The sequence below is a fragment of the Bubalus kerabau genome, chromosome 5, assembly GCF_029407905.1.
Source record: "Bubalus kerabau isolate K-KA32 ecotype Philippines breed swamp buffalo chromosome 5, PCC_UOA_SB_1v2, whole genome shotgun sequence".
In the NCBI taxonomy this organism is placed as follows: domain Eukaryota; kingdom Metazoa; phylum Chordata; class Mammalia; order Artiodactyla; family Bovidae; genus Bubalus; species Bubalus kerabau.
In genome coordinates this window covers 106,743,572-106,760,323 of record NC_073628.1, presented here as the reverse complement: position 1 = coordinate 106,760,323, position 16,752 = coordinate 106,743,572, and the positions used below count along the sequence as shown (strand labels likewise).

The 16,752-nt window shown below is 49.9% G+C and overlaps 1 protein-coding gene across 1 annotated transcript; it reads left to right on the top strand.

Moving 5' to 3' along the window:
• The first annotated feature begins 4,372 nt into the window (after nucleotides 1-4,372).
• On the top strand, nucleotides 4,373-15,343 carry CTRC (chymotrypsin C). The gene is made up of 9 exons (XM_055583801.1): nucleotides 4,373-4,412; nucleotides 5,853-5,944; nucleotides 6,045-6,142; nucleotides 7,011-7,136; nucleotides 7,995-8,131; nucleotides 8,922-9,067; nucleotides 9,928-10,080; nucleotides 13,626-13,685; nucleotides 15,314-15,343. The coding sequence occupies exons 1-9, from the start codon at nucleotides 4,373-4,375 to the stop codon at nucleotides 15,341-15,343; spliced, it is 882 nt and encodes a 293-aa protein (XP_055439776.1).
• Nucleotides 15,344-16,752: the final 1,409 nt, after the last annotated feature.

The following is a 16,752-nucleotide window of genomic DNA, read 5'->3' as shown; positions in this document are numbered from 1 at the left end:
TTGAGTTCGACGCTCACGTGCTGTCACCAGGGACTCGTCTAAGCTCTTTTTTAAAAGGAAAATCTGCTTATTTATTTGGCTGCGCTAGGTCTTAGTTGCCACACTCGGAATCTTTACTTGTGGCATGCGAGCGCTTAGTTCATCATGTGGGATTTATTTCCCTGACCAGGGATCAAACCCAAGACTCCTGCATTGGATGCATGGGGTCTTAGCCACCAGACCACCAGAGAAGTCAGTGTATCAACTCATTTAATCCTCACAGTCAGCCCATGGGAGTGGGGCGGTCTTTCTCAGATAAGAACAGACCCAGAAAGTTTTCAAGAGACACAGGCAAATGGGGCAGCTCCAGCTCATTCAGTCCACAGCCCATGTCCCTACCCATCTAACCACCCTGCCTGCCAAGTTCATTCGAGGATATGCCCCAGGAGTGGCACCAAGGCCACAGGGATTCTGCACTAATGCACCCGGGAGCCCCACCAGGACTCCCTCACACTCAGAGAGGGAGCCTCCTCCATTACAGACTGGGATGGTGGGGTGATGAGGAACAAGCTGCTGCTGCTGCTAAGTCACTTCAGTCGTGTCCAACTCTGCGACCCCATAGACTGCAGCCCACCAGGCTCCCCCGTCCCTGGGATTCTCCAGGCAAGAGTACTGGAGTGGGGTGCCATTGCCTTCTCCAAGAACAAGCTGGAGTGCCCCCTATAAGAGGACTTTAAACAGATTAGGCTCCCCCTGGGTCTCAGTCTCCCCATCTGGTCAACGTGAGGATGGGCTAAGGTCTCAAGGTCTTCCCTTTGGTTTTGAGGTAGGGTGTCCCCTTTCCCAGGTACAATCTGGTGGGTCGAGGGGGGGGGGGGGTGGAGGGGCGGGGCGGGCAGGATTTTGAGACGATGTTGTACATCGCTGCCCCCAGGTGGGCATAGGTGGTACTACAGCAGCCTAATGCCCTACGCCTCTGGCTTTCTGCTTGGAGAAGGCTTCGTCCTTGAAGTGTTATTTCCTGAGAAAGGCCACCCCCACGTGCCACCTGTGGCCCCAGATGCCATTAACACTGCATGTTGGGTGAAGCATTGTCCTCAATTGCCTTCCCGAGGGAAGAATATCAGAAGCCCTGACATCCTAGCAAAATGGTCTCAGAGCTGAGAGGATACAGACAAGCAAGGGCATTCAAGCCCCAGAGCCCTGGCCCAGGTGGCCCGGTGATGGACACGGGCCTCGAGCCCACAGAATGTGAGATACATGGGCTGCTGGTCCCACGCCAGGCCCTCCACCATCAGATGCAGCTGGGAGGGGCCCTAGCCTCAGCCACCATGAGAACCCTCTCTCCCAGCCTGGGCAGGGGGCATGAGAGGAATAAGGAGTCCTGAAGGGATTAAGGGACCAAGAGTGGGGAAGGGAGATGGCTCCTCAAACCCCAGCCATGTCCTGGCCTCTCAGTAAGCCTCCCCACCACCAAGTCCCAGCCCCAAGCACCAAACACCGAATCCCTCATTCAGCCCCCCAACTCCCTACTTGCACCTGGTTTTGAGGAGAAATGCTGTCAGCCCCAGGCCTGCCTGCTCAGTGGGCCCCACCCAGGATGTAACAGCTGCCACCCGAGAGTCCTGTCCCAGCAACTAAAAATAATGGGCCCCCATCCTGGCACCTGCCCTGTTTCTCAGGCTCTCACCAGCATCCTCATTGACTCCCAACCTTGGCATCGCTTCTCCTAACATTCCCCACACTCCCAAGCCCAGCCTCTGCCAAGTCACTCCTGGTTATTTTTCCAGCACAGTCTGGCCCTGAGTGGCTGGCTGACATTAAGTGCCCTCATCCTGGGAGGCCCCACTCCAGGCCCTGGAATACACGAGGCTCAGCAGGATAGGGTGGGATTACAGCATCCTCATAGCCTCAAGTCCTCAAATTCATTTGGGGTTTTTTGTTGTTGTTAGTTTTAATTTTAATTTTTTATCAAAGTATAGTTGATGCTGTATGGCTCAGGAAACTCAAACAGGGGCTCTGTATCAACCTAGGGGGTGGAGTAGGGAGGCAGATGGGAAGGAGGTTCAAAAAGGAGGGGATATATGTATACCTATAGCTGATTCATGTTGAGGTTTGACAGAAAACAACAAAATTCTGTAAAGCAATTATCCTTCAATAAAAAATAAATTAATTTTTTTAAAAAAGGAAAAAAAAGTATAGTTGATTTACACTGTTGCACCAATCTCTGCTGTACAGCAAGGAGACTCAGTTATACACATATGGGCATTCTTTTTTATATCTTCTTTTCCATTACGATTTATCACAGGAGACTGAATATAGCCCCCTGCGCTATAACAGAAGGGCCTTATTGTTTATCCATCCTCTATGTAAAGTTTACATCTGCTAATCCCAAAGTTCCAGTCCTTCCCTCTCCCACCCCTTGGCAACCATAAGTCTGTTCTCTATGCCTGTGAGTCTATTTCTCCTTAATAGATAGGTTTGTTGGCGCCATAGTTTAGATTCCACATATAAGTGATATCATAGGGTATTTGTCTTTCTACTTACTTCACTTAGTGTGATCATCTTTAGTTGCATCCATGGTGCTGCAATAGCATTATTTCATTCTTTTTTATGGTTGGGCAGTATTCCATTGCATATATGTCTTCTTTATCCTTTCATATGTCAATGGACATTTATGCTGCTTCCATGTTTTGCCTACTGTGAATAATCCTGCTGGGAAAATAGAGCTGTGTGCATCTTTTTGAATCTCAAGTTCATTTTGGACATGGAATCTGAAGAAAAGGGACCCTTTCCCACCTGTGCCCATCAAGCTCCCCCCGCCCAGGATTAACGCGCTCTCGTTCAGGGCTCCCAGACCTTGGCCCAGAATGTTCAAAAAAACATTTATTACCTTGCCCAGCGGGGAGCTCCAGCGGAGCTGAACGGGGTCTTATCCTCTGTGGCCCCAGCCCTAGCACAGAGCCTACACACAGGAGCTGCTCAGCTAGTACGGGAGGAATGAAGGAATGAATGGCTTCTGTGTACCTACTAAGTCAGTGCCTCACAGTCTGGGCAGGCAAGATGCACAGCTTTAAGTTAATCCAACTCCAAGCCCTCTGCCTTCCAATTGCAGCAATCCACTCCCCAGGGCACCTCTCTGCAGATATTCACCAGCCCTCCTGGGGCTGTTTCTTCATCTCGGTGGTCAGAAGACCAGGTCAGCCAGCCAAGTGTCACCACCAGAACTTTAGGCATTTTGAGCCCCTGGAGTGATGGCGTCCTCTGGCCAGTGGTTTTCCCTGCATCAGGACCAGGTCAGGAGGGGCTGGCACTAGCCATGCACACTAGTCGTGCACCAGAGGCACCTCCCACCTCTGCCCAGTTGCTCCCAGTGAAAGAGCATGGTTAAATAATGCCCAACATGACCAGTAGGCCCAGCTCAGAAAACAACTTCCAAACAGCACATGGAGGAGTTCAAAGCAGACAAAGAGAAGTCAGGCCTCGAGGCAAATGAAGTAAACCAACTCTCCGAGGTCAAGGCTGAACCCAAACTGCCGAGGCTCCAGGTGGAATTTGGGGGCATCCAGAGTTGCACTCAACCTTTACATCTAAGTCATGGAATCTAAGATCTGAAAAGAGCCCAAGAGTTGATCTGATCCTACATGCCCATTTTAAAGAATGGGAGACTGAAGGCCTTGCAGGGAGACAACTAAGCTGGCTCCAAGTAGGAATTTGGCCAACCAAAACCTTCCAGGGTATGCCAAGGCCTCAGCCTCCACCCACAGCCTGGTGGGAGAAGGTGCTGCAGGGCAGAGAGAACCCCAAGATCCGACAGATTTAGCTGAATGAGGGAGAAAGAAAAAGACAGGAAGCAAACAAAGAGCTATAGCGACAGAGAAGGAAGTGGTGCATCATAGCAGTTTTGGGCCGTAGGCTGACATTTGAAAGGCTGACTTCAGACCCTGTTGTTGTTCAGCTGTGTGACCCTGGATGGTCACTTACCCTCTGAGTCTCAGCTTTGTCACGTTTAATCAGCAGACAAGAGTGTCTACTGCGTGTTGTTGGGAGAATTAAGGGACTGCAAGAGTTACTGAGCATGGCAACCAGCACATAGTAGGTGCCTAGTAAACGACAACTAAAAAGAATGAGTCAGGCCAAGTAGTGTGATGGGGCCCCCAAACCTGCAAATGCAAGAGTTTGCTGTCTGGATATTTGGGAAATCCGTGCCTCCAAGCCAGCTCCATCTCTGCCCAAATTAAACAGTAACCACCCAAGGTCAGGGAAAAGGCCTTGGCAGAACAGGTTTCTTCCAAGTGGTGGCTCAGCCTTGATGAGGTGGGCTCAACCCCCACCTGCCTATAAATGCTGCCCTGGCCACCACGACATTTACCTGATTCTGAGCATTCACAACATGTTGGGCATCACGGTCTTCACCACGCTCCTGGCTTACGGTAAGCTGAGGCTCCGTGACCAGCTGCAGCCATTAGGCTGTGAGCTCAGACAAAGATGGGGGCAGGGGCCCTCTGCTCTCCAGGGCTTTGGGAAAGGAGCTTTGGGGTCCAGTGTGGGTCCAGTTACTACTGATCAGCTGTGTCAAATGAGCTACTTGCCTGCTAGGCAACTCTGCTTCTGTATCTGCGAAACAGGGCTGATGATCTGACCTCCCCAGGGTGAGGATGAGCAATGAGGTGCAGAAAGATGTAGCATCAACCTGGGGGAACAGAAGATGCCTCATCCCCGGGTACCCCAGGGACCATCGGGGGGTCTGGGCTTCCCAGCTGGCTCAGTGGTAAAGAACCCGCCTGCCAATGAAGGAGATGCAGGTCCGATTCCTGGGTTGGCAAGAGCCCCTGGAAAAGGAAATGGCAACCCATTCCAGTGTTCCTGCCTGGCAAATCCCATGGACAGAGAAGCCAGGTAGGCTACAGTCCATGGGGTTGCAAAAGAGTTGGACACGATTTAGCAATTAAACAATTTCGGGGCCTACCTTTCCTGGGATCAGCATCTCTCCTTTGGGGATTCTGTGTTGGCACAGAGGGTGGCAGGTTCCCCTGTTGGCAGCCTTCTCCCAGATTGGGAGTTAAGGAACTTGACTCGAATGTCATTCTCTCTCAGCAGGACCTAAATAAGCCATATCACCTCTCTAAAGCTCACTGGCTCTTTTGGCAAATAAGAGCACTTCATTAAGAGTCCTCCAGTTGATAACAACAGTAGTAATAATCACAATAGCTGCTTCTGTGTATTGCATGCTTACTCTGTGCCAAGCGCTCTGCTAAGCCCTTGACATTCAGGAGCCAATTTGATTCTCCATCAACCTTGAGAGGCAGGGTCTATGAATATAGACCCATTTTACAGATGAGGACCCTGAGGCACAGTGAAGTTCAGTATCTTTTTCAAGATACATGGCTGGTTAGTGGTGGAGGCAGAATTTGAGTCCGAGTATGCCCAGCACTTGCTCTTGACTGTTCCACAGCTAGGACAGTCTGGAATTCTGTGGGTTCCATGTTCACACGTCCCCACCATGCTGTGGCTTCAAAAGGGACAGCAGGGTAAGGATGAAGAACACAGGTGTACCTGGGCACTCACACCAAGCCAGCCTGCCTGGGTGTTTCCTTCAGTGGTTTAACTTTCACTCTATACCAGATCTTTTGCTCAACTCTTCATATGCATCATTTAGTTCTTAGGACAAACTTATCAGGTTAGTGCTATTCTACCCATTTCACAGAAAGGGAAGTTGAGGCCCAGCAAACTCAATGGCTTCCCCAAAGTCTTACAGGAAAATTCAAACCCAAGTCTGCCTAGTCCCTAAATGTGTGCTCTTTCCACCTGTCCCTTCCTCAACAAGATACCAGCCACACTGACCTATGCTCTCCCTCTCCTGTCTCCCCCAGCCTCCAGCTGCGGGGCCCCCATCTTCCAGCCCAACCTATCAGCCCGTGTGGTGGGAGGAGAGGACGCCATTCCCCACAGCTGGCCCTGGCAGGTAAGCTCACTGCAGCAGGCGTGGGAGGCAGGGTGGAGAGGGGCGTGGGGAGTGGGCCCCTGGGGGCTGACACGGCATCCTTCCACATCCCCCCCCCCAGATCTCCCTCCAGTACCTCAAGGATAACACGTGGAGGCACACCTGTGGCGGCAGCCTGATCACCCCCAACCACGTGCTCACAGCTGCCCACTGCATCAGGTGAGCCGGAAGTCACCCAGACACCCTGCCCGTTGCCCTTCCCGGGCACACACTCCAGACACCAGGACAAGCAGGCTATGCATATCCAGTAACTCAGTTGTCCATTTATTCATTCAATGAGTATTTAGTGAGCGCCTACTATGTGCCAGGGAATGTGGCAGTGAAAACGCAGTTTGTGCTCTCAGGGAGCTTATTACATTCTAGTGGAAGACAGTGACAGGCCATCCAACAAGTAAATATGTAGCAAAATAAGTGGTAGTGAAGAAAAACAAAGAAGCAGGAAGAGGATAAGAAGTATGAGGGGTTCTATTTTAAATGACATGACCCGGGGAAGAGATCTCTGAAAAGGGCATGCTTGAGCCAAGATCTGAAGAAAATAAGGGAAGAGATCTCTGGTCTGGAAGTAAGGTGTCACAGGTGGAGAGAAGAGCCGATGCAAAGGTCCAGAGGAAGGAGTACATTTGGTATGTTTGAGAAATAAAGTGGAAGCCAGTGTGGCAGGAGCGGATTGTGTGAGGGGAGAGGAGGAGGTGGCTAGAGAGGAATACAGGTGAGATAATGCAGGCCAGCAGCAGTGTGGACTAGTTCATCCTCACAGCATTCCTGGCAGGTGAGTTTTAAGATTATCTCCACCTTACAGGAGAGGAATTGAGGCCCAAGCCTGCCCACCCAGCAGTCAGAACGGACTTGACTCCAAGACCAGGGTCCTTACCCCGTGCCCTAGGAAGGGTCAATGGGGTGAACCATGCCTTCCCTCAAATGAGTCCCACAGTGATCCCGAAGCTGCATCACCAGAGCCCCAACTTCCCTCTCTACCCTGCCGACCAGTGGGTGTAGGACCCTGACTTGGCCCCCTTGCTCTGTCCAGCAACACTCTGACCTACCGTGTGGCCCTGGGGAAGAACAACCTGGAGGTGGAGGACGAGGCAGGCTCCCTCTACGTGGGTGTGGACACCATCTTTGTCCATGAAAAGTGGAACTCCTTCCTAGTTCGGTGAGTACCCAGCTAGCCATCACATGGCCCCTAGGGGCAGCTCAGAAGAAGAGGGGGTCCCTGAGATGGAGACAGAGCCTGTCCCTGAGCCCCATCCTCACCCTGAACGGCCCACAGATGATGACTTTACACAAAATAGCAAAATGCTAAGAGGAGACGGACACCCCTCCCATTCCCATCATTGACCAAGGGGCTCCAGAAAGTACACATGGAATAAGAATCGCGGGGCCCCCATGGTATGTTACCTGAAGTCTGTCAGCCAGAGGATGAGCCAGCACTCCCCATTATTGATGCTTACTGTGCACCTGCCCACATTGCAATAAGCACTTTACATGCCATCTCTTATTTAATCCTCACAACAGCCCGAGACAAGAACGCGAGGATCAGAGAGGTTAAGGAATGTGTCTCAGGTCACACAGCCCACTAAGTGGCAGAACCACAAGTCAAAGTCTACCTAGGGTTGTCCGCTTTCATTCGGGCAACACGGAAACATTAAAAATGGAATCTGCAAGTATTTTTACAGTCATAATTCCCAATTTGCTTTAGCTTAATTTCAGCTGATGCAGTGGTTCAATGACAGTGGCTCAGAAGGCTTCTGCTCTTGTCACTTCTCTGTTAAGGCTGTCGTGATGTGAAGACACAAGTAGGGGAAGAAGCTCCACGTACAGGGGCAGGCGATGGAACTAGAAAGCAGATCATTCGTTCCCCAGCATCTGTCCACCAGTAAAACCTGGCAGTCCGGGTTGTGTGACCCCTGGTCACCCTTGGCCTGACTCCCAGCTCCCAGGCCAGGCCTCTTGGCATTTGCTTGGTGCACCAGGCCCTCCTAGTATTCACCACCTCCACTTTGGATTCCAGCAATGACATTGCCCTTATCAAGCTGGCAGAGACCGTGGAACTGAGTGACACGATCCAGGTGGCCTGCATGCCAGAGGAGGGCTCCTTGCTGCCTCAGGACTACCCCTGCTATGTCACTGGCTGGGGCCGTCTCTACAGTGAGTATAGCCCCTGGCACATTACGAGCGCCTTCCTGGAGGAAGCAGCTCCCACAGTAAGCATGCCACCCACATCTGCCCACCAGTTTCCTTCCTGCCTTAACATTTTCGCATCTTCTTAAACTGTGTAATGATGGCTAATATTTATTAAGCACATGCCATGTGACAGACACGCCAAGTGCATATAAGGGATGCTATAAGGATTAAATGGACTAAAATTTGTCAAGGACTTAGAGCAGGGCTGGACATCTACTAAATGCCATGTAAGTGACTATTGAATCAATGAAACTAACCATTTTGGCATAGGAGATTAGATTATATACCAAGTATATTCCAGTGAATGGAATTCTCAAGTAAATTCCAGCTGAATTTAAAGGTTAAATGCAAATAAATGAACCTACAGAAGATTTAGAGGAAAATGGAGAGCAGTACTTGGAAAATTTGGGGCTGAGAAAAATCTTTTAACATGTGACTCCAAAGGTAGAGAACTACAAGGAAACCATTGGCAATTAAAACCCCAGAACATAAATTAAAGATAAATGGTAGTTATTTCTTGAGGGTTTTCTATGGGTTGGTTTTACCTTTCCGACCCTTTGAAGGGTCTCTAACCCAGTTTGGGACCATTGGCTCAGAGTCTTGCCTCTCAATAAAAGGCATGTGAGTATGTCCCTTAAAGTCTTGCCGGAATTTGCCTGGCCCGGCCCAGCCCCATTTAGCCCTCTGCTCCCTGAAGGCCTGGGGCCAGGGCTTCCTGGGCTGCCTGCCCAGTCACCACCCATTCTCTCTCCAGACAACGGCCCCATTGCCGCCGAGCTGCAGCAGGGCCTGCAGCCCGTGGTGGATTATGCCACGTGCTCCCAGAGAGACTGGTGGGGCACCACGGTGAAGGAAACCATGGTCTGTGCCGGGGGCGACGGAGTGATCTCAGCCTGCAACGTGAGTGTCCAGACTGCGCCTCAGCCCTAACGCAGAGGGCCAAGTGCCAGGGGCAGGGAGGAGAGCAAAGGAGTGAGAAGTGGGGAGACCCCATGAGGAACCCTCTCCCTGGGGGGAGACTGAGTCCCAGTTGGGGTCAGGAGACTTAGGAAAAACTTATCACTGTTCCCCTTCCCCTCCCCCACCAGCACTACCACCAGAGCATGAAAGCTGAATGTCAGTCTCTGGATCCAAGTTCCAGTCCCACCCCTTCATAGCTGCATAACCTTGGGCAGGCTGTTCAACCTCTCTGAACCTCAGTTTCCCCACTATAAAATGGAGCAACAGCAAGCACAGGGCTGCTGTGAGGACTAAATGAGTCTGACACATGTAGAAGAGACTTCATTCAAGTCTGGGCACACATTCCGACATACCGTCAACTCCATTGGTCCAGGGAGACAGAGGATTCAGGGAATCTGACACAGAAGCAAGAAGCACCCAGGGAAATCAGAGACTGTCCCATTTTTAAACACAGGACCCTTTCCCCATTTCCACTTTCCTCACTTTCCAGGGTCCCCTACACAACTCCCAGCATCTTCACCTCTCTGGACAGCTCAGACTCAGGCAAGGGACACTGAGGCACAGAGAAGGTTCTCATCATCCCAAGATCACACAGCAAACCAAGACTCAATCTGATACTTTAGGGCTCCCCTAGGATAAAGGTCAAGTCACTCCCAAACCATATCTTCTCTGCCTCCCTCACTATGGACAAGCTGAGGCCAAAACAGGAGGTACCAAGGCAGAGAGGCCAACTCCATGCCCCACTCTGACCCGACCCTGTGGCCCAAGCCTCCCTCTGACGCCCACCCCATCTGGTGCAGGGGGACTCGGGCGGTCCCCTGAACTGCCAAGCCGAGAACGGCAACTGGGATGTGCGAGGCATTGTCAGCTTCGGCTCCGGGCTGGGCTGCAACACCTTCAAGAAGCCGACGGTCTTCACCCGTGTGTCTGCCTACATCGACTGGATCAACGAGGTGGGTGCACCTCCCAGGCCTCCTTCCTCACTGCCCACCCCTCACCCCTCACTTGCCCTTCCTTCAGTTGTTCCTCTACTCATTCCTTCACTCATTCATTCATTCACCTGCTCAAGAAGTATTGATTGATTTTTACTGCACGCAGTCTTGAATCAGCTGCAGTAAAGGAAATGGCCATTGACTCCCCAACCCTTTGATCCATTTGCTTCAGGAAACACTTCTGTCCCAACCCTAGGCTCCCCATCAGGGCTCCCAAAGGTGAAATATGGCCCCAACACAGGAGAGGGGGTGGCATGGATGACTATCTGTCTTTTGAGGAGGGACACTTTGGGAGCGGGCAGTGTCCTGAGCCCACTTGCATGGTGGTGGGAAGTGCCGAGGGGGCCAACCCTGGGGGCAGAGGCAAGCCTGGCTCATTAAGGCCTGGTACTACCTGCTGTGCCCTCTTGTTCCTTACCTCCCGGCAAGACTCATGCCGCCCTGAGTCCCTCACTGTTCTCTGCTTCTCCAGAAACTGCAGCTGTGATTCATTCCCAGGAGCCCAGGCCACAAATCCCAACAACCACAATAAACCTCTCTCCCCCTCAAGCTGCCTGCTTTCTTTTTTTCTTTAATTTATTTATTTGGCTGCACTGGGTCTTAATTACAGCACTCGAACTCTTAGTTGCAGAATGTGGGATCTAGTTCCCTGACCAGGGATTGAACCTGGGCCCCCTGCGTTGGAAGCTCGGATTCTTAGCTCCTGGACCACCAAGGAAGTCCCCTGCCTTCATTCTTGATTCTCGTGTCCCCTGCGGGTTCGGAAGCTCTCTGGGAGCTGCCCCTTCCACACCAAGGATGCAAAGAGAGGCCCCCTCATTCAGGCTGGTTTGGCCTTGAGGGGGAGCTGTTGGAGGTGCTGGGGGAGGAGGCTCTCCCAAGAGGCCACCTGGTGCCTGAGGGGACATGAGTTAAGGACACACCAGAGATTTGCAACCCCCCCAGCCCCGCCACCACACACACACACACATCTCATAAGCTGTGAACCACCACACCCTGGTCAAACAGCAATGGCTTCCACAGTAGTCACAGCAGGTCAGAGGTGGGCAAGCTTGCGCTGCACTAGACAGGCAGGGAAACTGAGGCCCAGAAAGGAAAAAGTTGAGCCTAGTCACAGGAAGAAACGACCAGTAATGCACAAAGAGGCTCAGTTTAGGCTCCTCTTGTCTTGAGGCCGCCTGGAGGGCACATGGGGTCAGAAAGGTGAGGGACCCAGTGTCAAGTTAGGTGGATCCAAGTGGGGCCCCTGACCCCCGACCACAGTGTCCCTAGTTTAGGGCACTCCTGAGGATCGCCAGGGCTCCTAGTCCAGGGCTGATCTAGGAGGGAGGTGCCCCCACCCCTACCTCTAAAGTCTTCCTAGGAAAACCCTCAACTAGGATACCTCTGGTTGGTCACTGAGTTGCCCAGTTTCCCCATCAGACTGGTTCCTGGAGGTGGGGACCATGACCTCCCACAAAGCCAAGCTCATTCTCAAAAAGTATTTACTCAACAAGCAATGGAGGCTACAAGAAGCCCAGCACCAACTCAGCCCTGGGAATCCAGGGAGAGTCCAAACAAGACCCCTGTTCTGCAGGAGACAGACCCATAAACAGATCATTGAGGTCACTGTATAAATGTGAAGGTAGGAATACAGTCCAGGAACACAGATAAGGGACACTTAAACCAGTGTCAGTTGGTAAGAGGAGTCCATGACAGCTTCCTAGAGGTGGTGATACCCCAGGCTGAGTCTTCACATTTGAACAGAACGTATCCAAGCACAGAAGATGTTGCTGGTTGCTTGACCCAAGGGCCCCCTGGTCCTGCTTGACCTCCTTCTTTTGCAGTTGTCTCTATATTGGAAGGTAGATGCACTAAACATTAATACTATTTGTCCCCAAGTCCCTTACGATTATAATAATGAAGTAATAACTAACACGTACTGAATATTTTGCTATGTGCCAGGCACTGTTCTATAGGCTTTACATGTATTACCTCACTTAATCCCCAAAACAATCCTAAGATATAGTCTATTAATATCATCCCCATTTCGCAGATGAAAAAACTGAGGCTAGAGATGTTTCATGACTTCCCAAGGTGATTTAACCAGAAGGTGATGGAGCTGGGATCCAGACTTTGTTAATCTGGCTCCAGAGCCCATGCTCTGGATCACCAAGCTCTACTGCCCTGTGATGAACATGAATGTGGATGTGATACCTAGAGCTAAAGCAGCCATTTTGTGGCCAAGAGAATTACAGAGATATAAGTTCATACATCATCAAGCTGCAGATCTGATGCCAGCAACCATTTTCTGAATATCAAGTTTTGTGGGAAAAAATAAATCTGCATTTGTTTTAAACACTGCAGTCAGGTTTTCCATAACTTGCAGCTCAGAACACACCTAACTGATACTCTTGGGGATATCATAAGGGGTCACTACTTTCCCAGCTAAGGGAAGGCCATGAGCAAAGTCATGGTGACTGCTCGGGAGGATCTCGAGGCAGCAGTTTCTGCTAGAGCATAAGGCACGGAACATGGATAGGGCGACCAATGGTCCTGGTACCATCCAAGAGCTTCACATACTCGACCTCATTTATACAATAATCTTGACAACCTTGATAATTATCCCCCTTTACAGATGAGGTAACTGAGGCTCAGAGGGGGTTTAAAAACTCACCGAAGGTCACACAGCTAGTAATGGGGCACCAGGACTTAAACTCAGGTGGTCTGACTCCAGAGTCTGTGTGACTAACAACCATGTAATTCTGCCATTAATCCCCAACTCTCAAGGATCCTCTCACACAGATTCCTCTAAAGGCCATGCCAGGGAGGGGTGGAGGCTGTGGGTGTGCTGACAATCCTGAGCAAAACTGGCAATTTTGAACTCAGATAGAAACCTGAGGAGAGAGTTATTGCTCACAGATGTTCACAAAGGCCTTCACCAGCTGTATCAGCTACTTCCAGCATTATTAATAGTGCTTGATAACAACCAACCACAAACTCTCAGTAGCATCCAAAGACAGGTATTTATTGCTTACACACTTGTGTTCAGCTGGGAGTCAGTTAGGTGGCTTATTTTGGCTAACTGCCGATTTTGGCTGGAAACACTCATATGTCTAGGGGTCAAGTCTGGTTTTGACTGGGGAAGCTCAGCTCCACAGGGCTCTCTCTCATCCTCCTCCCAGGAGCCCATTGCAAAATAGCAAGGCAAATGGCATGGATAAAGTGAGAGGTGAAGAATCAGAGCCATCCTGGAAGTCTCTCATACCCTCACATTATCTAAGACACAAATTAATAGCATGAAATATGGCAGAGCAGAAAGGAGGATATTTATTGGCTAACAAGCAGTGACAGCAGCTGAGTCACCTAACCTCTCCGAGACTCAGTTTCCCCATCTGTAAAATGGGCACATCTTCCACCTCCCTTTGGAAGCCAACAGAAGCTTGTGACAGGCGGCGTCATTACTACTACTGACCTCATACCTGGACCCCCAGTGGCACATCTCCCCTCTGCCTTTTATTCCTTAGGAGGGGGAGCTGTATTCCCAGCAGGCCCTGGTGGTCAGTCCCCTAAAACTCACTCATCAAGTAGGAGCACATATCTGCAAATGTTCACATGGTGATAGGCCAGGGGGCATGTAATGGCAGAGAATAAGCACAGAGCATCTTCCCAAGGCACCGATTTCCTATGAAGATTGTGTGGGAAGAAAAAAATGCACGTTAAGATAAACCCAGCTGTGTGATGAAATAAGCTGCAAAATTCAGATCAAGCTTTCCAGGTGAAGAATGAAACTTCCCAGACATTTGCTGTTGTGACTGCCACATGCTAGACCCCAGATCATTAATCTACTGAACATCAGAGCCTGAAAAACAAATCTGTTTTGTAAATAAAGTTTTCCTGGAAAACAGCTATGCCTGTTGGGCTGCTTTTTGCAATATAACAGCAGAATTGGATAGTTGTAACTGAGACCGTATGGCCAATAAGCCTAAAACATTTGCTGTCTGGTCATTTGTAGAAACAGGTTGCCAACCCCTGATCTCCTCAGATTCTTTGATGGTAAAGTTTGAATAATTCTGTGCTATTCTGATATCTGAGGTCAGCAGGTCTCAGGACTGAAGAGTGAACATTTTATTGCACATTGACAATTCTCAGTGTTCTAAGTGAATAAACTATTGTTTAACTCTAACAACAACCCTAAGAGCTGGATAAGATTTTTATTGTTCTATTTGATAGGTGAAGAAACTGAGTTAGAGATGAAACTTGCTCTAGCTCAGGTCTTCTCAAATTTTAACAAACAGGAGAATCACCTAAGTATCTTGTTAAACTGCAGACGCTGAATCAGTAGGTGTGGACACATGAGTCTGCATTTCTAACCAGATCCTAAGCTACGCTGGTCCAAACCACTCTGTGAGCAGTCAGGATCCAAACCAGAGTCACTACCCAGAAGCACGGGGCTGCAAACCCAAGTTTCTAACCCCTGGGCACTGGATTTCTCAGAGGAACCCTTATAAAGGAGTCGTAAATCTCATGAGAGTTCACGTCTGCACCTCCATGGCCCCACTGAGACCTCAAGGACACAGCCCAGTTTAGAACTTCACAGATTGCCTGGTTGTCCATCAACATATAAATGGGGACTGAGCCCCAGAGGGAGGAAGCGGGCTATAAAACTCATCTGTTCTCCCAGCCTCCATTCCCTCTCCAGGAACCTGGATTACCTCCATCTGGAGCCTGGTACCCAGATTCAGGGGTAGGACTTGTCCTCCAGGTCCTAAACCTGTCCAATCCACACTTGCATCCCCTCTCCCACTACAACCATTGGTTCAGAGATGGTCATGTGACCTGAGGCAGGTCCAATCAGAGAGAGTTACAGGACTTCTGTGGGAACTACCAGGAAGCTCTCGCTCATTCCCTGATGGGTTTGAAGATGAGTGATGTGAGGCTACAGCAGCAAAATGGAGGGGATGGTTTTGCTCTCTAGAATACGTTCAACAATGAGTAGAGACACTTCTGGTTGTCACAACTTGGAGGAGGAGGGAAGAGACTACTGGCATCTAGTGGGTGGGAACCAGCACTGCTGCTAAATATCCTTCAAGGCACAGGATTGTAGTTCACAGGATTCTGGGTCTCATAACAAAGAACCATCACCCAAAATGTCAATAGCGCCATAGTTGAGAAACCCTGGACCAGAGATTCTGTAACCCGCTTGTCCCCATAGGACAACCCGGGGCTCCTACAGGCCATGTAATGGAGCCTGAGAGTGGACTCTCACAGTGAAAAGCAGAGACAAAAGATAGAGATAACCTGAGTGCTGGGGACATCACCAGAGCCCTGGATCCAGCCATGCCTGAAACTAGCCCTGCTCCTGGGCTTTTCCACCTTGTGTCCCAGTGAATGATTCTTTGGCTTAAGCCTATTAGATGATGATTTTTGTCACTTCCAAACCCTCCCATAAATGTGATGAAATAGGCTGGGCATATGTCCTTCTCTGTGTTTCATTCTTAAATAGCCCCAAGCCAGAGGACCTGTGTGACTTGCCCAAGGTCACACAGCAAGCCCATGGCATGTGCCAAACCAGTATTTGTTCAGTGACCTCCTACAGGAAAATCTTATTTTTATAGTAAAATAAACACAGATACATGGAACAGAATGGCATATTCACATTAATTCAAGATAAAATAGGAAATTTCAGAAATAGTTTGTTGTTGTAGTGACTGCTAGACTACAAACAAGAGTCCAAACTGTTAAAGAAGTTAGGGATGGAGTTGGGACTAGAACCCAGGTATTCTGACATCTAGTGCAATGGGATTCTACACCCCAGGCTCCCTCACCCTCCTCATGATTCTTGGCCAATTAAAAATTTTTCTCACCCATATGACAATCCTGTAATCCAGGCCTGGATTGTTATTTAGGAAACTCAGGCCCAATGACTTGTCTGTCCAAGCTATAACACTCAGTTCTGACTCAATGAGGACTTGAACTCAGGTCTTAACAGTTCAAGTCAAGTCCACTCTCTGCTCTGCTTTTCTGGCTGGGCAAAAGGTAGACCCTATGGTCACAGGGCAGGTCTGTCTCACCAGAGCCTGGCCTTCCTGGAACTGTGCTCTGACCATAAGCGAGGAGAATGAAGTTTTAAGGAAGAGCAAGAACGTCCATCAGGAGCCCTCACTCCTTTTTTCCACCCATGCACCCTGCTACCCACCAAACACAAGGGGCTTATTGCAGTACTAGGAGGACATCTGAAATGCCGCCTTCAGCATCCTCGAGTAAAGGAGCTTGGAAATCAGACCAGCCTATGTTGGAATCCCCCTTGTGCCACTTTAGAAGCTGTGTGATCTTGAGCAAGTTCACTTTACCTCTCTGAACCTCAGCTTCTTCATTTGAAATATGGGACCTTTTGCTAGATTTCATAAGACTTAGGTTAGGTAAGACATGTGAGTGTATCTGACATGTGTGTTGGGTGAGTGTCAGCCTCCTTTTCTAAGAAGTTCCTGCTTTGACCTCATTTGGAAGTTACTGGAGAAGTACAAACTGCTGTGGTCCTAGGAGGAGATGATAAATACTCTTGAGCCATCCCAATAAAGCCCTCCACAGCTGCCCATTCTGGGGCTGCCCAACCCCAGAATGAACCCTGAACCCTGCTGTTCAGGTCTAGTT